This window comes from Taeniopygia guttata, chromosome 14, assembly GCF_048771995.1.
Source record: "Taeniopygia guttata chromosome 14, bTaeGut7.mat, whole genome shotgun sequence".
NCBI classification, from domain to species: Eukaryota; Metazoa; Chordata; class Aves; order Passeriformes; family Estrildidae; genus Taeniopygia; species Taeniopygia guttata.
Genome location: NC_133039.1, coordinates 6188084 through 6208538, shown reverse-complemented (window position 1 = coordinate 6208538; position 20455 = coordinate 6188084). Strand labels below are relative to the sequence as shown.

Sequence of the window (20455 nt, the reverse complement as noted above, 5' to 3'; positions counted from 1 at the left end):
TTCCCTCCTGGACACAAATCCAGAGCCTCCAGGGAGCTCCGAGCTCCCTCCACGGGGGCTGTTCAGGGGCAGCGTGGTTAAAAGAAGGAATTCAGTCACCTGCAACACAACAAATCTGCGTTTTTATTGAGTCACTGAGGTCTCAGCTGAGCCTGATTTCAGTGATCCACAGAAACCCTCCTCTCAGCCTGGGAAAAGTCATGGATGCACCAAGGAACCCACAGCATCCCTCAATCCTCCTGCCACAAACCTTCCACCAGCTCACCCCAAACCCACCCTGCAAAGCTCCACCAAGCAGGGCCTGGGGGCAATGGGAGGACAAACACCACGCAGAAACCTGGAAAAAGCAACACAGCTGGAATAGAAGCAATACAATTTTAATTCTGACCAGTCACCTCCAAACCCCTCGTCTTTCCACTGTTCTGATGGCATTTTTAAGTATCACATCTGTGACATTGCTGGGGGGGGGAGAAAAAAAAAATGACACAAAGATACAGACATTATGATACAATAGTACAAATGATAAATTATTTATACAGTAAATAATGGCAATAGTCAGCACAAATCCAGAAAAAGCAGCTGGCTCCCAGGGTTATGAGCAGTTTGGGAAATATTGGAATACTTGGAGAGGAAGAGTTGTGTGAGATTCTGCTGGGAAAAAGAAATCTCCTCTTTTCTCCCCACCTGTGCAATATTCAGGCATAGAGAACACACCTCGAGCTGGAACAGCAAAGGGGCACAAGGGGAACAGGAGCTGCCTTGGCTACAGGACCTCCCAAAAACTGTAAACACCACAACCCACCAGGGCTTCCCCTCCCTGCCCCTCCACAGAGCTGAGCTTCTCTTGAGCATAAAACTGAATAAATAACTGAGCTTATTTAGGGGGAAATTATGCCAAGGTGTGTGTGTGTGTGTGTGTGTGTGTGTGTGTGTGTGTGTGTGTGTGTGTGTGTGTGTGTGTGTGTGTGTGTGTGTGTGTGTTTGTATGTGTAACTTTTTTTTTTTTTTTTTTTAAACAAGATATTTAACACTTTTCTCTTTGGTCAATTTGACCAGTAATGATATTTTGGGCTACTGATGTTTTTAAAAATCAAAAAGGGAAAAAAAAAAAAAAAAGCACTTTGAATATTTGCAAAGTGAGAAGAAGGAGAAGAAGGGGAAATGGAGAAAAGGGGCAGAGGGGATGTGATAGGGCACACAAATATCCTCCAGAAATGTGGAGGGCCAGGAGGGAGGGAGGATTATCCTGCAGAGGAGGAAAATCATCACAAAATGTCACCCCCTGGGGACACAGCCCAGCCCAGGAACATTTACCAAACCAGCTCTTTCTCCTCCCAAACTCAGCTCCTGCCACAAGCCCCATGCCAGGCTGGGATCTGGGCTTGGTTAGTCTCAGCCTAAAGATTTCCAGCAGCAGAATTTGGGCTGTGGTTCCTCAGAGAGCCTCCTTTGGGTTTGTTGTGCCATTAATATCTATTAATATAAAAGGGATAAAGTTCTGGGGGCAGTGACTTAGGAGGAAAAGCAACAATTTGCCATTCAACAGCTTCATTAAGGCAGGGCTCCCTCCCAGAGCAAATTTACAGTGGCAGCTCCAACTGCAGATTATTTCAGCACTTTAAATATTTATCAACCTCATCTTGCCTCTAGAAAGTTCCCCAGGACTCTTGGCTGGGCAGGCAATGCCCCAGCCCACTGCAGCTCAGGGGACAAAGGGACAAACCCCGAGTGACCTTAATTCCAGTGCTGGTCAAATCCAGCTGGGAAAACAAGCTGGGAGGAATCTTGTCACAGATCAGCTGGAAAAAAGCACCTTCCCCCCCATCTGCAAGAATCACACCCTTCCTGCTCTGCACTTCCCAACAGCTTCAACAACAACAGAAAAAGTCTTTTTTCTTTGCTCTGAAAGGCAACAGGAATGGGGTTTGGTTTTGTTTTTAAAGACAGGCTGGGTGTGGACAGCAATCCTCTTCCCTCCTCTATAAAAACAAGGATTGGGAATGCTCCTTGCCAGTTCCAGAGGATCCCAGAGGATCCCAAATCTGCACAGGAACATCCACAGGAACACTGAGCATTCCATGCACTACCAGAGCTACCCTGACCTGCACAGCTCCAGTCTGGGCTGGTCCCTAAATCTGATCATCCTTCAGCCTCCCCTTCCCACCAGGAGATGGATCCCAGTCCTTCCTTCCATGGGATCACTCCCTCCATGGGATTCACTCCTTCCATGGGATCACTCCCTCCATGGGATCACTCCTTCCATGGGATCACTCCTTCCATGGGATCACTCCCTCCATGGGATCACTCCCTCCATGGGATCACTCCCTCCATGGGATCATTCCTTCAATGGGATCACTCCCTCCTTCCATGGGATCACTCCCTCCACAGGATCACTCCCTCCATGGGATCACTCCTTCCATGGGATCACTCCCTCCATGGGATCACTCCTTCCATGGGATCACTCCCTCCATGGGATCACTCCTTCCATGGGATCACTCCTTCCATGGGATCACTCCCTCCATGGGATCACTCCCTCCATGGGATCACTCCCTCCATGGGATCATTCCTTCAATGGGATCACTCCCTCCTTCCATGGGATCACTCCCTCCACAGGATCACTCCCTCCATGGGATCACTCCTTCCATGGGATCACTCCCTCCATGGGATCACTCCTTCCATGGGATCACTCCTTCCATGGGATCACTCCCTCCATGGGATCACTCCTTCCATGGGATCCAGCCCCTCTCCAGCCCCACAGGGAATTGTTCCACCACAACACAACTCTGGAAAATTCTGTTTTCCCCCCTCTTAAATTAAGGAAAGGCCACCAAGTCCATTCAGAGGTGCCCTGCAGGCAGGAAAAATCCCTTTCCATGGATTTTTGGGAGAGGCTGGGGCTCCAGCAGAACCCCTGAGCGTGGTGAGGAGTCCAGACATGAAAATTCATTTAAAGGGGTCATTCAGCTCCCAAAGGAATGGCTGGACATGGAAGCAGTTATCCCAGGGAGTGCACCTTCCAACAGGAAAAATCAGCGGATAGAATTAACCAAGTTCTGTTTGTACATCAGGATTTTTAACAGCTCCACAAGTTTTACAAGGAAAATAAAACCAAACAGCCTCTCCTGGGATTTCATCAAGGCTAAAAGTCTGTCCAGCCTGGGGATTGGGAAATGGGAACAAATCAAGGGAAAGGCGACTTTAGTGTTTTTTCTTTTTAATGTAGTCTTAAATCATGTTATGCTCAAATTCAATTCATCTAAAAATAATTAGTCACGAGGATTTGTTTTTGATTTGCATTATGAATACTTCATTTAAAAGTAAATATTTTAGTGTTAATCTTCCCTTTTAAACTCTCTTTACAGAAACAAAGAGCGAAAACCATAAATAAGAGGGCATTAAAACCATAAAAATGACATTTGCCAATATCTTAATTTTTCAGCCAGACTTGATAAATCTATCAAAACCAGACAGTTAAATAAGAACCACATTATAAAAATTAGCAAAAAAAAGGACTATTAGGTAACTCTGCAAACTCAAAATATGAAACTGTACTAAACAAAATATGTGCAAAAGTATACAAGAGTAACTGCATATAGCAAGGTTAAGCCTGAATTAGTTTTAAAGCTTGCCCCGGTGAAACTGAATTCAAAGTTGTCCCACTGTATCTCTCTTTTTTTTGCCTTTTCTTTGTTTTTTCCTTTTTTTTTTCTTTCAACTCACATTGTAAGTCAAATAAAAACAAAATACGCATGAAAAAACTTCCAAACGAAGCTGGTACTGGACAAGCACAGAGCAGGACACTCACTCAGCACGAGTGCAGCCACTCACAGAGTTCCAGGAGTCCTTAGAGTAGTGTAGGAATTCAACACTGCACACGACAGCACAACTCGAGCATGGTCTTGGGTGTTTTGTCTGGGGTTTTGTGTTATTTTCCTTTCGAGACAAGCTTGCTGTTGTCAGTCACACCTCAGAGATACCAAAGCAGTGCGAGTTTGCAATGTTTAATGCATAAAAACCAAGCCCCCCTGGGCCCTCCGGGTCGGTCTCTTCTAAGAGTAAGGACTATGGGTGAACCAACAGTCTAGAGCTGTGTGTAGTTATGTGCAAAACATTCACTAGCACTCGGAACCTCAGGTCTATCTCACGGGCAGAGGAAGTGACAGATGCAGGGAAGAGTAACTTCAGGAATCCAGCACATGATCTGACATCTACAAAATAGCCAAGGGAGTTTTCCAGTGGCGGGTTTTCTCCCTAGAAAGTGTGTTTGAAATGATTAACAAAGTAACAAAAATGGGCAGAATCTAACTTTGGTGAAAAGTCTGAACATTTCACATGATGCTCAACAAGCCAAAGTAAGGTACCATCTGTAGCAAAGACTAGATTTAGATTAACTGGTAAGTAGAGACAACTCTTCAAAGATCATAACTGTAAACTGCAAATCTACTTCCAAGTCTCTCACACACCGTTCAGTCCACACAGGCCACGTTCGTTTCGCTGGAAAGACTTCAGCCTGGAAACACTAAGAAAAGAAAAGTTCCTTTAATTGGGTCTTTATAGGAGGAAAGGGTTAGTTGTATTTGCAGCCTGGGAGGCTGCTGGCGGCATTCCTGTACTGTGCAGAGCTTGGGGCATTGATCCTGCAATGCTCAGCCCCTGGCCCATCCGGATGGTGCCCATGGCCGGCAGCGGTGCCATGCCCACGGGCACGGGGGCCATGGAAGACAGAGGTATTGGCTCCATGCTCAGCGGGGGCACGGCGCTGAAGGAGGGGCTGCTGCCCAGCACGGGACTCGCCCTCATCTGGTTCAGGGTCAGAGGCTGAGGCTGGTTCACCTGGAAGGGGTTGATTGGAGTCGCTGCAGTCGCGGCACCTGCGGGGCAGAGAAGGGGCAGTGAGGCACTGCTGGCAGCACCAGGGGCTGCCAACATCCGTCCTGGCATGGAACCCACACCCAAAACACCCTGTGGAGCAGCTGAGCTCAGGGTGTTCCCTGCAAGCAGCCACTGCCTCCAACACCCCCATTGTAAATGCAGGCAAACCTGATGGGAAGGAATGACCATGTCTGACTCAATTCAAAAGGCTGAATTATTTCTTTATTATAACTATGCTAAAATACATTAATATAATATATAAAGGAGGATACTAAAACTACATACTACTTTCTCTGACTCTAACACAACTCGTGACCCTCTCTGAGAGCCCAGCCCCAGGTGGGTTGGGTTGGATTGGATTGAATTGGGTTGGATTGGATTGCATTGGATTGAATTGGGTTGGATTGGGTTGGATTGAATTGGGTTGGGTTGGGTTGGGTTGGGTTGGCCACCAGGCTCAAACAATCCTCACCAGAATCCAACCAAGCAATCACCCCAGGGAAACAATTCTCCAAACGTATTCCACGTGGGAAAAACAAGGAGCAGAAATAGAAATTGTTTTTTCTTTCATTTCTCTCTGTGCACCTCTATGAAAAATCCTGAGAGGGAGAGAAATGTGCTGGCCACACACCCCTTCACTGACCCACAGCTCCCACCTCTGACTGGAGTCACAGGTTCCAAATTTGGTTACCTTCAAAAGGCCTAACCGCATCCACATCACTGATTTAATTTTTATATTCTACTTTGCGAGCTCTCTATGCTCCTTTACTGCAAACAGTGAGTTCACATCAGATATTGGGGAGAAATCCTTCCCTAGGAGGGTGGGCAGGCCCTGGCACAGATTCCCACAGAAGCTGTGGCCGCCCCTGGATCCCTGGAGGTGTCCAAGGCCAGGCTGGATGGAGCTTGGAGCAGCCTGGGATAGTGAAAGGTGTCCCTGCTCATGGCAGGGATGTTTCTTAAGGTCCCTTCCAAACCATGCTGGGTTTCTGTGATTTGTGTGTTTGCTCCAAGCTCCCAGCAGCCACCTCCATTTTCGTGTTTCTGGCACCGAGCTCGGACAAGAATTCCCAAAGTAAACAACTTGTTTCCGAATTACAGCGGTGCTCAGAAAAGCAGAGCACAACTTTCCCAGCCTCTGAGGTTCCCTGGATTGCTGCCAGCCCTGAAAATTCCTTTTAGTGTACAAGCCCAGGATTATTTGGATGGCCCAGTGACCCCTCACAAACTTTTTGTAGTACCCGGGAAGGGCAGATACACAGATTTCCTCTCTCTCCCTGCTCACTGCCAAGGCTGCTCAGAATCACTGCTTTTTTCCTACTCAGGGATTTTAATAAATTGACTTTTTTCTTCCATTGGAAGAGTGATGAAAATAAATACTGAAAGAGCATATCCAAGTTTCACCCTATGAGCAACACAGGAAAATATCAGTGCAACTTCTGCTTTTAAAAAACACATCTGCCACATGTTTGGTGTCACCATTTCAGTCTGCTCCAAGCAAAGGCTCACTTCTAACAGGCTCAGCTTGCAGGAGAACTGCAACAGCCAATTTTTTTTTTTCCACAATACACTGAGAATGTGTTTTCAGATCAAAACTGGCTCACTGTGCCAGCCTAAGACAGACTAAGCAGCAGCTCACTGAATTACCCTGCAGAGTTTGCTCTCGGGGACCTCAGGCTCCAGTCAGAGATCTCCTGTGCCTGCTGCAGCTCCAGGAAAAGGGAAATTCCAACCCTTCCACAGGAAACTCCTACCTGTTACCTTCCCAAGGCAATCTTACCTGTTTTGACAAAATGCAGCTGAAGTTCAGCCATTTTTAACAAGGCCAAACCTAACACAGATAATTCTGTGTGAGGGGAACTGCTGGAATGAAGTTCAGCTGCAGAGCAGAAGCAGAGACTTTGTGTTTTCAGGGACTGTCACTGTGCTGGGTGAGCCCAGGACACCTCCCTGAGACCCTCCTGCTTTTGCTCATGATCTGCTGGCTGAAGTACCCAACAAAACCAAGCCCAAATCACCCATCTTTAACCCCACCAGCACTGAGCTGTGCAGAGTTTTCCTGCAGGAAGGGAAAGCTCAAACAGAAACGTGGAGGACTGCGCAGAAACCAACCTGGTGCCAAGAATGGGTTCAGAGAAGTAACAGGTTGTGGTGGCTTAGACACCAGAGAATCCAGGTTCACCAGGGCAGCGTTGGGGCCCAGGAAGGACTCCGGGGTTTTCCGGGCCGTGCTCTGTTTGCCTGATGTCCCACTCGAGTGCTGGGACTCAAAGAGATCAGGACTCGTGGTACCACTGTGCTGAGAGGGCAGAGTGGAACCTGATTCAGCTGCAACAACACAAAGGGACAAAGAGAACTCCTGGTTAATGCACAGAGCTGGGCAGAGAGAAGCCAGCGGCGTGTGAGAGCAGAGATGCTTTATGCTAAGTTTGTGTTAGTCAGGGCTCAGTGTTTCAGGCTGTTACACCCTCTCAGCATGCAAGCAGGTCAACGTCCTTTAGCAGAGCGTGAAGAAGCTACAGTCAGAGTTGCAGTGCTCTACTGATGGAATTCCCACAGCTTTGCTGCTCCAGGTGGGACTCACAGGCTCCAAGGAACAGATACTCCACAGCCTTGGCTTGTGCCCTGGCCCTACACCACTGCTGTGCCCTGCCTAGCTGGATTCCAGCCAGGGCTTCCTTCTCAAAAAGCCCAGCTGTGCTTCAGGCAGAACCATCCTGAGAGCAAAGGTACCACAGCACTGACAGGGTCTGGCAGTTTGATTTACTGACCATTGACCAGAGGAAAAATAAATTAAGAGCAATCATAGAAGGTACTTTCTCATCTTCCTGCTGGAATTTACACATTTGAAAGATTCCGTCAGCATGGTTCTGGTTGAGTCTCTGAGCATAAGCCCTGCTCCAAACATGCTGGACATTGGAAATTAGGAAGTCCAACAAATTTCTGGGTCAATGCAGCAAAAGGTCACAGGGTGCAATTCCAAGAATTACAAAAGGCCCATTCCCCACGAGTTCATGCACAGGCCAAAATGTGAACAAGGAGCTGTTACTGCTGCATCATCACTTCCTTCCCTTTGTGAAAACTGATTTTTTTGATCAGTAAAATTTAAGATCAGAGACATTTGTTGCCGTGACTGTCACCCAACCTGTCCACATGCTAAGAATTTGATCCGTACCTGGCTTTTTGGAAGTTCGAAGTGTGTCAAATTCAGAAAAATCATCTTTAACTGTACCATTCAAATTACTGAAGAGGTCAAAAGATGTACTTCCTGTTCAAAACAACAAGACAGCCCTGTCATTAACACATCTTCGGTTGCATCACAAGCTGATCCTCCTGGAAGCAATTCCTAACCCATTCCTGTCACCAAGAAGCCACCACAGGTTCCAGGGCAGCAGCTGGGAGTGCTCCTACTCTGAGCTGGCAGAAGGAAAATGTCACAGAATTGTCCTTTCTGGCAGCATGTAACAACTACATCAGGGTAGTTTGCTTTTGGATCAGTGCAGGGCACACCTGAGCACGCTGGGGTTTGCTTGACTGAGTGTCTGCATTAGAGACAAGCACATCTTGCTGTGGAAGGAGAGAACAGAAATGGATTTACAGCCTCTGCTATCAAGTGTTAATCAGCCCTCAAGGAAAACACCACCAGTGATGATTTAATTTCTGTTTCCCAAGTGGAAAGGAGGAGGAATGCCAGAGCAAAGGTTGTGGAGATGGCAAAGCACCAGCTGAAGCACCAGCACTCACCCAGAGTTTGCAATCAATGAAACATCACCATTTCCAAAGGTGGACACACTCTTACCTCAGATTGGAGGCACAAAACACCACCTACATGATCAGCAATCACACTCCTGAACAGCTTTAAGGTTTGTGTGGGTATTTTTAATTAGCTGAAATGTTTTCTTAGTTTACTTTTAACCTTCAACACATTTCAAGCAAAAAGGGCTCAAGATGACAAACCCCAAGAGAAGGAGTGAAAATTGAATATATAAACAATATCTATCAAGAACAAAGAGTCACCATAACTAAATACTAATTTCACAATGCTCCAGTTATTACCCATTGCCCAGGAAAAAGCAGCTTAGACAACTTTTTGCAGCACTCAGATTCCTTTGTCTGTTGTGTACAGGGATGAATGCTGAGCAGAAAATGCACTTTGGATGCTTTTAGCCACGGTGCCAATATGAAAATGCCAGGTATTAACACTCATCAAGATTGTATTAGTTACAAAGCACGAACAGACAATCACAGCAGCACCTTCTGCATCTTTACCAGGGCTCAGGGAGGGTTTCACACCCTCAGTCTGAAGGAACAAACCTTCATTTGCACCTCTAAAAGTTTCCTCCGAGCTGCTCAACCTGTCAATCTACATCTGCAGAGGCATCCATCTGCAGAGCTATTTATCATGAGGAAAGGTGAAATTAAGAGTATCAGTCATTGCCAGAAATGAAGTCCTTGTCTAATTAAAGATAAAACCCAAGAGCAGCAGCAGTCCCAAGTGCTCAGCAGGCAGCCACAAATACCAGGAGGAGCACGAAGCAGCACCACTAATTCAGAGCTGCAAGACGAATAATTACATTTACATTTCTTTTTCCTGCTGGTTATTACCAAGTCCCTTTTATTGTGAAGACCAATTCTGCCAATTGTCCAGCTTCTTTGAACCACACAATGCAAGAAAACCATTTGGACTTCTCCTCATTACTCAAATAAGGTGGATATGGGATGAGAATATTGCTCACCAGAAGTAGAGAGAGGTTTGTTTGCAGGTGCTGATCCCCAAGGATCCACAGAAGATTTTGCTGCAGTAGAAGATGGCTGAGCAGGAGCCCAAGGATCCACATTTTTGGCCAGAGGCTGAGCTGTGGACCCTGCTGGTGCTGCCCAAGGGTCAACAGAAGCAGCTGGTTTGGCACCTGCAAGAAGAATCAGCAGGAAGTGAAGTCAGTGCAGGTTCCCTTTGGAAAGCTTTCCTTGGAGACTGACCCCTCCCAGGAGTCTGTCCTCCCAATTAACACTGAGCATTAATGGGAGCAGCAGCTCTGCACAGCCACTCCCAGCATTTGTCACACTCTGACCAACAACAGCACCAGGACATTCTGGGCAAGGCAGAGGACTAAATAACTCCCCTCTCTCAACCTGGATGCAAATAGCTGCTGTTCCAACAAGAAAATAAACTTGCCTTTGTTCCTGACACTGCCACCACAAGTGACAGTCCCTGGCTGGAGGTGACCTAAATCACAGGCTCTATTTATGTGCTCAGGGGAAAGTGAGTTTATAAAAAGCCCAAAGGTAAAAGGTGCGAGATACACAACATTAACCCTTGGACAAAGGAATCTGTACGATTCAGAGGGAATGTTTTCCAACTCTTTTAACCACACTGCTGTTTTATAAAAATATAATCAGCTCCCCTGAGCCAGCTGTGCTTTTTTATTCCCATTTCTAAGCACTCCTGACACACATCTAAGCTGCCCACTGATAGCCCTTTATTATTTTTAATCCAATGCCTGTATGTTCAGGGTTGTCATTTTTACTGGAACATGATGACAACTCTTCATTCCTACAAATTCAATCATCAAAGGTTTAATTCCCAAATGAGGATGTTATAACCCAGGAGAGCAGGACAGAATCACCCACACGCAACAACTCTTACCTTCAATATCCTGCAGGTTTCAAATTACAACTGAAAATTATTTTAGCTTTTAAAACTCCATTCAACTCCCCTGGCATCCCAATATTCCTGTAAAACAGGAATGTTGCACACAGTGGCACAAATTCCAGCTGGAATTTTGGGTTTTGTTTCATCAGCAGGCATGTGGTCGCTACAGCTCTGGAGCAGGAAATGCCAAAACTCTCCAGGGAAGCCCCATGATTCCCACACCAGTACTCCCATTTCCTTTATCTGCCCCCAGTGCTGAGTTAGGAGCAGTGCCACACTAATGACAGCATTTCCCATCACCAGCAGCTTCCCAAAATGTCCTTTCTTCCCTAAAAAGAGCACTCAAAATGAGAGTGCTCAGGAAAATCCCTTCCCAGAGCTTCCATCAGCTCCCCTGGAACACCACAGCACTGGCAGGATTTGGGAAATGCATTTTCATGAGTCATTTCTTTTACCAGCAAATTCATAAACTTGCATCTTTGAGACTATCCCTGGGAGAATCCAGCAGGCTGGAATGCTGGGAAGCACTGAGGAAATTCTGTGGCTGGAATTGGTACAAGGAAAATCCTGTCAGAGGGTGACACATCAGGCTGGAGATTTGAGCAAAGTGGAGTTTGGTTGCTTGTAGCCATGGAAAAATAAACTGAATGGCCTCAGGGCCCAAAATCTGGGCTTTTTCCCAGTTCCTATCACCAAATAAAAGCAGGTGACGCTTGGAATGATCACCTGGCAGTTGGCCCAGGAGCTTTGTAGGTGCCCTTAATGCCATCATGAGCAGGGGGAAAATCCCTAAACAAGGCATTTCATTATTAAACTTCCAATTTTTCATCAGGAATCTGATGGTGGTGTGTGGATTGCAAATGACTTGGAAACATTTCAGAGCAGAGTTGTAGAATCACCAGCCCGAAGCAGAACTGACAGAACAAAGCTGTCAATCTTCATGGAAAACTTCACCAAGATTTGCACAGAAGCTCACTGCCCTTTAAAAAAGTCAAAAATTCCAACAAAAAATAGATCCAGTTCCAAGTGTTACACTGTGAGAAACCATCCACTGTCTTTCAAAGGAGTAATTCCTTGGACAGGCTGTGGCTGACCTAGACATCAGCCCACCATACAGGCAGCAAAACACACAGAGAACAAAAAAACACACAAAAATTTGGCTTAATTTCTCTTTAAAATGTGAAATACCACACCTTTCCCTTCAGAAATATTCCATGGATTTAGCACTGAAAACCTATGGAACACTAAGTATTTTAAATGGCAACCTGCATGCTTTTGTCTGCTATAAAAATCTTGTTTTAAGTTAATTTAATCATTTTGGTTCTGACCATACACAAGCACATCACAATTCTCCAGGAGCAACTAAGGACTGATAATTCACAGTGATGGCCTTCCTAAGCTCAGCACCCTGCCTAAATATCAGATTTAATTCTGGGAATAGTCTAAACCCATGGCACAGGACACAACCAGCAGGGAGACACGAGTTGGACAAGTTGGTTGTAAAGACAACAGAAGTGCCACTCTCCTCTTCCTCAGGATTCAAACAGCACACACAGAAACCCAACTGCTTAAAAAAAAAATGCAACTGACACTGGTTTCTGCTTGGAAATGAGGAATTTAGTGAAATGAATGAAAATGGACTCATACAGAAGCTGGACATCGAGGAATTTTGAAATGCTCAAGGTTAAAAAGCAAAACCTTGAAAATGCCAGTGCTGCTGGCAGTCTGCTCTTACCAAATGATTGCCAGGGGTCAGAGGCAGGGGCTGCAGCTGTGGATCCTCCCCAAGGATCCGTCTGGTTGGCAGCAGCAGCAGGAGGTCCCCAGGGCTCGGTTTTGGGTGGGGCAGGTGCCGAGGAGGGCAGGGCATCCATCAGGTCCAACAAGGTGGTGTGCTGAGGGCAGGAATAAGCTGAGCTTTACTCAAGAGCCTTACCAGGCTTGGAAGTACAAACACGTGAGAGTGAAGAAGCAATTATTATTATTATTATTATTTTCCCTTTTACACGCCTGCATTGACTAGTTCCAAATTTAACCCACATGGAAGCAGCGTTAAGCTACACAACAAAGCAAACCCAAAAGCATAAAAGAGCTCAGTATTAAGCTAAGTTTGTGTTACTGTATTTCAGCTTTTGGCAGCATAACAGGGAATTTCTTAGGCGAAGGCACTACCTCCTTCTTTTTGGGAATTTTAATTGTGTCTCTGCGACTCTCCTCCAGAGCCATCTGTAATCTCAGATCGTCCCCGCGTCTGAGGCGCTCCTCCTGCAAAGGAAATCGACACTGGTGATAGAAATCCCAGCCTGCTCCTGGTGATAGAAACCCCAGCCTGCTCCTGGTGATAGAGACCCCAGCCTGCTCCTGGTGACAGACACCCCAGCCTGCTCCTGGTGACAGACACCCCAGCCTGCTCCTGGTGATAGAGACCCCAGCCTGCTCCTGGTGATAGAAATCCCAACCTGCTCCTGATGATAGAGACCCCCCAGTCTGCTCCTGGTGATAGAAACCCCAGCCTGCTCCTGGTGATAGAGACCCCAGCCTGCTCCTGGTGATAGAGACCCTCCCCAGCCTGCTCCTGGTGACAGAGACCCCAGCCTGCTCCTGGTGACAGAGACCCCAGCCTGCTCCTGGTGATAGAGACCCTCAGGCTGCTCCTGGTGATAGAGACCCCAGCCTGCTCCTGGTGATAGAGACCCTCCCCAGCCTGCTCCTGGTGATAGAAATCCCAACCTGCTCCTGATGATAGAGACCCCCCAGTCTGCTCCTGGTGATAGAGACCCTCCCCAGCCTGCTCCCGGTGATAGAAACCCACCAGCCTGCTCCTGGTGATAGAGACCCCCCAGCCTGCTCCTGGTGACAGAGACCCTCAGGCTGCTCCTGGTGACAGAGACCCTCAGGCTGCTCCCCGCAGCATCTCCCTGCCCTGCACAGGGCTGTGATTTCCACTGAACACCCAGCAGGGAAAGGAGCTTGCCCCTGATCCTGCCTCAGCAGCATCCCGACCCTGCTGTGGTCACAACAGCCGCTTTCCTGGCTGGGATTTACCCTGGTGGTGTTTCATTCTTTCCAAAATTCAGTTAGAAGCACCACTGAACTTCCAAGTGACAAGCCATTTTTAAATTAGCATCGTGGTTTTTCAGTGTTCAGACCACCACTGAGGGTTGCAGGGAATTAAAGTGAAATTTCCCTTGCTTCACTTCCCTCCACGCTGGTGCAAGATCCACCAAGGGAATGGAGTCCTGCCAACTCCATGCGTAATTTGAAGGTTTAAACATCTGTAACTACAATGTTTATGCCACATTCAGCTCCTTTAAATGTCTCTGCCTGCATCATGTCTCTCAGAAGTTGACTAATCCCCCAGCTTGTCATTTTTGAAGCTACTTCAAATGCTTCCATTCTGATTTATATTTTTGTTCCCTTTATTGCCCAATAATGTTAAAGTTTACTGGGTGATAGTTTCCCCTTCCAGGCACTCATGCTTGACACAGGATTGGAAACTGAATTGTCACAGGAAGCCTCTAAAATATTGGCTGACTTGAATTTTCACTCAGAGCTGAGATTTAACTTTGTTATATATTAAAATGCAGTCGTTTTATCCAAATTTTCTCCAAATTCAGAAGAAGCTCCTAAGAATCGGCACAGTAACATAACTCAGGTGATAGATTAGGAGTCAATTTACTTTAAATTATTTTTTTTAATATATTCTGGTACTTTGTCAGGTCGCCCTCCTGTTCCAGGAACTCCCACCGCTCCAAATTCCACTGGAATCAGAATGCAGTGAATTAATGGAGCTTTTCAGGAGCAGTCATGTTTTCAGCTCCTCCTAACTGAAAACATCTCCAGTAATGTGGTGATTAACATCCTCCCACACAGAGTCTTCTCTCCAAGTGATTGGCATCTTCACTAGTCTCAACAGCTCGGAGGCTGGAGTTACTTTAAAAAGAGATTTAAAGAATAATAATAAAAAAAAATCAAAACCCACACACAAGATTCCACCTGGGGCAAAGCCAAGCTGCCATAAATGAAATTAAATACAATAAAATGAAACAAAATTTAAAAATAAGATAAGATGAAAAATAAAAATAAAATAAGATAAAGTATTATAAAATAAAATTAAATAAAAGAAAAAACTGAAAATAAATACAATAAAATAAAAAATAAATAAAATAAAATAAAATCAGATTGAATAAAATGGAATAAAACAAAAATGGAAAATGGAATAAAATCAAACGGAATAAAACAAAAAATAAAAATAAATAAAATAATAAAGTAAAATTTCAAAAATAAAGATAAAATAAAAATAAGAATAAATAAGATTAAATAAGATAAAGTAAGATAAAAAATAAAAAAATAAATACAATTTTAAAAATAAAATAAGATAAAGAGAAAATAAAAATAAAACAATAAATAAAAATAAATAAATAAATATAATTTAAAAATAAAATAAAATAATATTAAATAAAATAAAGATAAAATAAAATAAAAAATTAAAAATGAATTTAAAAATTTTAAAAATAAAATAAAGATAAGTAAGATAAAATAAGAATAAAGTAAAATTTAAAAAATAAAATAATAGATGGAATTAAATAAAAATAAAATAAGATAGAATAGAATAAGATAAAATAAAATAGAATAGAATAAGATAAAATAAGAGAAAATAATATAAAACAAGGTAAAATAAAAATAAAATAAAATAAAATAAAATAGAATAAGATAAAATAAGATAAAATAATATAAAACAAGGTAAAATAAAAATAAAATAAAATAAAATAAAATAAAATAAAATAAAATAAAATAAAATAAAATAAAATAAAATAAAATAAAATAAAATAAAATAAAATAAAATAAAATAAAATAAAATCCAACCAAACAAACCAGGTGCGATCTGACCTCTCCCAGCAGGGACATTTGGCAAACCCACAGGACACCGACCTGCTCGGCCACCTCCCGGCTCATGGCCAGCGCCAGCTGCAGCTGCAGCTCCTCCTCGCCGCTGGTCTGGGGCCGCGCCTGCTCCAGCTCCGAGGACACGCGAGGGGACGTGGCTGTGGGACACAAACCAGCACGGTCAGCACAGCAGAACAGAGGTCGGGATCCTGCAGCCCAGCTTGGGCTCCAAAGCCCCTTCTGCCAAGGGTGAGGGGGAATTCAGCTCTGCACGGCAGCTTTAAGGGAAAATATTCCTGGAAAATCAGGTTTTTTATAGGGCTGTGACATCAAGTGCCCCCCAGCTCATGATGGATATACCCTGAGTGTATCAGAGCTCCTGACTTACAAATTCACTGCTGAAGGAAACATTTGTGGGTATTTCTTATATCTTCCTTACATTTCATGCTGGTTATATCCTCAGCGTATCAGAGCTCATGCTGGATATACCCTGAGTGTATCAGAGCTCCTGACTTACAAATTCCATGCTGAAGGAAACATTTGTGGGTATTTCTTACATCTTCCTTACATTTCTTGCATTTTACTCCTTCCAGTGTCAGTAAGGATCTGCTGGGAGAGGGCCAATATCAGGGTAAAGCTGGATACCACCCACTTTTCTATAAAATAATACAGTCTTAATGGGAAGATAAAGAACTATTCTTAACTGCTGAGCAGGCTTGGGGATAAACAAACCAGCTATTCAGACTCCAAACTGACACAAATACAGGATCAGTCTCTGTTAAAGGAGAGTTTGGTAAATGGGTTGGAGGTACTGGTTGGTTTCTGGGGCTGGTTGTGGTTTTTTGGGGGTATCTCCTCCCCTCCTCTTCAAGGAACAGTCAACCTTGAGAGCTAAAATATGCAATTTCTCAACACACAAACCATCTTTTAGTGATGTTTTCACTCCAGGAGCATGTGAAATTCCCATCCTAAAACCTAGCAGGTTTTAGCACTACACAGTAATTAAACAATTTTGTGTTCACTCTCTCACAGACAATTCTTTAGCATCCAAATCATTCACACAGGAATTTTACCTCACTTTGGCAAGGAAGTTTGTATTTAGTGGCTGGACTGATGATTAGTTTGGCAAAATATATACTGATATTTAATACATTTAATTGAATGTTTCAAACGAGCATGTCAAGCTCAAAGAAATCAAGTTTCTTCCTACCAGCTCAGCTGGGCATGTGAAAATGAGATTACCAAACTCAGTTGGAAAAGCACTTTTTCATCACTACTTTAATTCTCCAAACACTTCCCAGTCTTTCTCTCTCCTTAAGTTTCAGGCCAAAATGACATCACAAAACAAGTAGAACTTTCTCATCCAGCAGGGCAGAAGTGCAAACAAGGAATGACCTTTCCTCCTTCCCACCACACCCCGAGGTGCCCTCCCACCCCAGCTGCTTCTAAAGGCACAAATTAATTTATCACCCACGACGATTCTTCCACCTTGTGCTGATCCTAAAGCTCTCAAGCCAACCTTACTTCAATTAAGATGCTACTCATCGCTCAATTCTATTACTTTTTCAAACTTGCTCATATAAAATAATTAAATTTAGCCTGGTTGATGAGTACTTACTGCTCCAACTGCCAGGCTCTCCAATACATTACATTAAAAATATGGTGATTAAAGCATGTGATAATTCCCAGCCACTCACCTAACACAGGTAATAAATTAGCACTAATTCTAATAATTCTAATCCAAAATGGATGATTTTAAACCAGGATGGAGGTGGAAACACTTCCCTTCGGAGCCCAGAGAACATTTTCTGTTTATCTTTGCCAGAAGAAGACGGAGCAGTTTATGGCTGTCAAATACCTCAGGCTTGCAAATACCAGAGAGAGAAAAACTATTTCAGAAAAAGGGGCAAGAATCCATGGTATAAACTGGCCATGGATAGGTTTGAGATGCAGATGGAGAAGAGCAGTTTTGCAGCAGGGATTAGAGAAGGAAAGAGTCCTAACAGGTTTAAAAGCAGAGCCTGGGACAAAGGGACACCAGCAGAGTCACCTGAGAACAGATGGCACCTGGACTGGGAGCAGGGAGGAACCTTCTGCTCTGCTGGGCTTTTACCTGTGGGGGAGAAATGGGATTTCCTGCATTTCCTGCACCCCACAACAACCACGAGCCTGATGGCAGAGCGACATTCAAATCAAAATGATGCAAAATGGGTTCAATTCCACAGCTCTTCCTCCCATTTCTGCACAAAGGACTTGCTGAACTCACTGCCCAGCATTCCTGCCTGGAAAAGCTGTTAAAAGCAGGGATTGCATCCCACTCCCAGCCAGGCATGGGAAGGGCTGGCTTGGCTTTGGGAGGGAGCTCCAGGATCCCCACATGGATACCACGGGCTCACACACACACAGGTTATTCCTTCTCACTTTTAGGCTTTCCAGCAACGCATTCTACTTGCTTTCATTAACTCTAAAAGGTATTTCCAGCTCCTTTTGGCTTAAAATAAAAGAGGAAAATGTCCATTTGAAGTTCTTCCTTGGGCCTCAATAAAAAAGCAAACTATAGGAATGTTGCTGTTTTCCATGTAAGCCTCTGCAGTGTTATAAAACCATCCACATTAAAGAGCTGCCAGCACTTTTTGAAAAGAATTTTAAAAATAATTAAGGGAAATTCAAAGCACCTTCTTGGGAGTAACCTGACAACTTTTATCTCAGATTCCTGTCCATATGGGCCTCATCCTGCTGTAAGGTCAGAATTCCCAGGATCCAGCAGAAAGGTTACAGCCTCAGGAGCAGGATGGTGCCACACAAAGCATCCCTTATCCCCAGCACATGACAATTAACTCAGATGTTTATGTAAGATGGGACTCAATAGATCAATTCTGACCTGCTTAGCCCTGCTTTGCTGGGAATTTGGGGGTCCCAGTGCCTCCAGGAGCAAATTTGTGGGATCTGTTCCTGCAGGGAGCACAGGGCTGCTCAAGGAAATCATCTGGAGGCTCAGTTAATCACTAAAGCAGGATTCTGCTGCACCATCTGTGTCTGGACAGCTCCCAGACACATCTATTGATAATTTCCTATATTTTGGCTCTATTAAAAGGCCTCTGTAGCTGGTTATAGATCTGGCTGAGTTAAAGTGAAATACAGGACACAGAGAGCTGCATTAATAATAAAAATCAGACTGTATTTTCATTCAGAATCCTGTGCTTGGGTTTTGGGGCTGTTTTTGTTATTTCTGGGTTTTTTCTTTAGTGTCAGGCTTTCTAATTTGCAGGTGGAATTCTGAAGACCAGAATTCAGCTCTCAGTCACATTTGCTCAGTGTGAAAAGCTGCTTCCTCACACACTCAGTGAAACTACAAAGGTGGGCAAAACCAAAAGTGACTTGAAAAATTGAAATAATATCAAAGTAAGGACTCAGAAACCAATTCACTTGGGGAGCAGGCAGAGATCCCATCTGTCAGTCTGCCAGTGCAAGACCACTCAAATAAAATGGGATCATTTTAAAAAGCCAAATGATGGAAAGGCAAGTGCAAACTGCTTAATCCAGAAGGAATTGTGTAATCCACCTTTCCCCTGGGAATGAAGGGATCTTTCAGGTACAAGAGGAGAGTTGATAACACTGATGAATGTGATGAGGTGGAGCTGCTCAGCCCTCCTGCAGGATTCTGATTGCACTGAGCAGACTGAGAGCTGCTGAAATTCATTTAACACTCAACAAATCCTTCAGGTTTGTTTTGCTGGGAGCATTTTCCTCTCAGGTGATCCCTACCCCCGTGTGAATGGACACAGTTGGATAATTCAGTGTCACTACAAAGTCTGGATGCACCAGTGGCACCTCCCACCTTCACTCTCAGCACCAGAAAAATAAATGTATGATGAGAGGATTTAATCAAGCTGTCAAATGACATCTGACAGGAGTCTGCCACATTCCTTCAACACCTCAAACTACAGGAATTCTCCACGCTGTTCAGCCAGATTCATTGCTGGGTGTTATTCCCTATATTCCCTAAGATGGAAGGGCAGGGATGTGTTCCAGCCTGCAGAGACACAGAACAGATTATTAAAGAAACAATTATTAAATAAAAACCAAACCCTTTAAAAACAGGAGTGTTCTTAACGGAACAGGCTGCCCAGAGAAGCTGTGGCTGCCACATCCCTGGAATGTTCAAGGCTGGAGCAACCTGGGATAGTGGAAAGTGTCCCACAGCAGGGGGCTGGAACAAGATGAGCTTCAAGGTCCCTTCCAACCCAAACCATTCTGGATTTCATAAATTTCCTATTGTGTCAAACCCAAAACAGCAATTCCTCTGAATTATTTTCTACTCCAAGCAAAAAGGGAAACAAAACCAAAACAGATGAGTGAACACAAACTTGCTGAGGCTTCACAAAACTGGTTTTAAATAACAAGTCAACCTAATGGCAATAATCACTGGAAATATTAAACTCATGAATTCAGCTACAGCAAATTTTTCCCAGAATTTTTCCAGGTTCAGGTTAAAGACTTGGCATTTCCCAAGATCCATAGAAGCCCTTCCCAGTGCATCTTTCAGCATCTCCTCTCTTCAGCAGGCTCTGAGCACAGTGAGCTGAAATCAGGGCACACTGAGCTCTGTGTGTGCCACTGAAATCAGGGTTTGTGCCACTGAAATCAGGGTTTGTGCCACTGAAATCAGCGTTTGTGTCATTGAAATCAGGTTTTGTGCCACTCAAATCGGGGTTTGTGCCACTGAAATCAGGGTTTGTGTCATTGAAATCAGGTTTTGTGCCACTGAAATGGGGGTCTGTGTCACTGAAATCAGGGTTTGTGCCACTGAAATCAGGGTTTGTGTCACTGAAATCAGGGTTTGTGCCACTGAAATCAGGGCATCCATCACTCCCATCCCCTGGACCCCATCCCATCCCATCCCACCTCCTGGAGCACAGGGAAAAAGGGAAAAAAATAACACCTGGACATCCCAGCTTGGGCATAACAGGACTGGATCTCTTAAAAAGCATGGCCTCAGTAAACTTGGTTTTAGAACACCACCAGTGTTTGCCAGGCTGGGAG

The 20455-nt window shown here is 44.4% G+C and overlaps 1 protein-coding gene across 4 annotated transcripts in view; it reads right to left on the bottom strand.

The window, feature by feature from the left end:
* Positions 1-4523: 4523 nt before the first annotated feature.
* Positions 4524-20455, bottom strand: part of EPN2 (epsin 2) — a 40755-nt gene continuing 24823 nt past the window's right edge. For 2 of the 4 annotated variants that reach the window (XM_002189175.7, XM_030285243.4), the window contains 7 exons: positions 15458-15570; positions 12698-12790; positions 12261-12420; positions 9609-9782; positions 8048-8140; positions 6985-7200; positions 4524-4871 (listed from right to left, as the gene is read on the bottom strand). In XM_002189175.7, coding sequence (XP_002189211.4) covers positions 4552-4871; positions 6985-7200; positions 8048-8140; positions 9609-9782; positions 12261-12420; positions 12698-12790; positions 15458-15570 — 1169 coding nt within the window. In that variant the 3' untranslated portion in view covers positions 4524-4551. The remainder of the gene's footprint in view (positions 4872-6984; positions 7201-8047; positions 8141-9608; positions 9783-12260; positions 12421-12697; positions 12791-15457; positions 15571-20455) is intronic. The other 2 variants (XM_012577829.5, XM_072935487.1) reach the window with 1 other exon arrangement.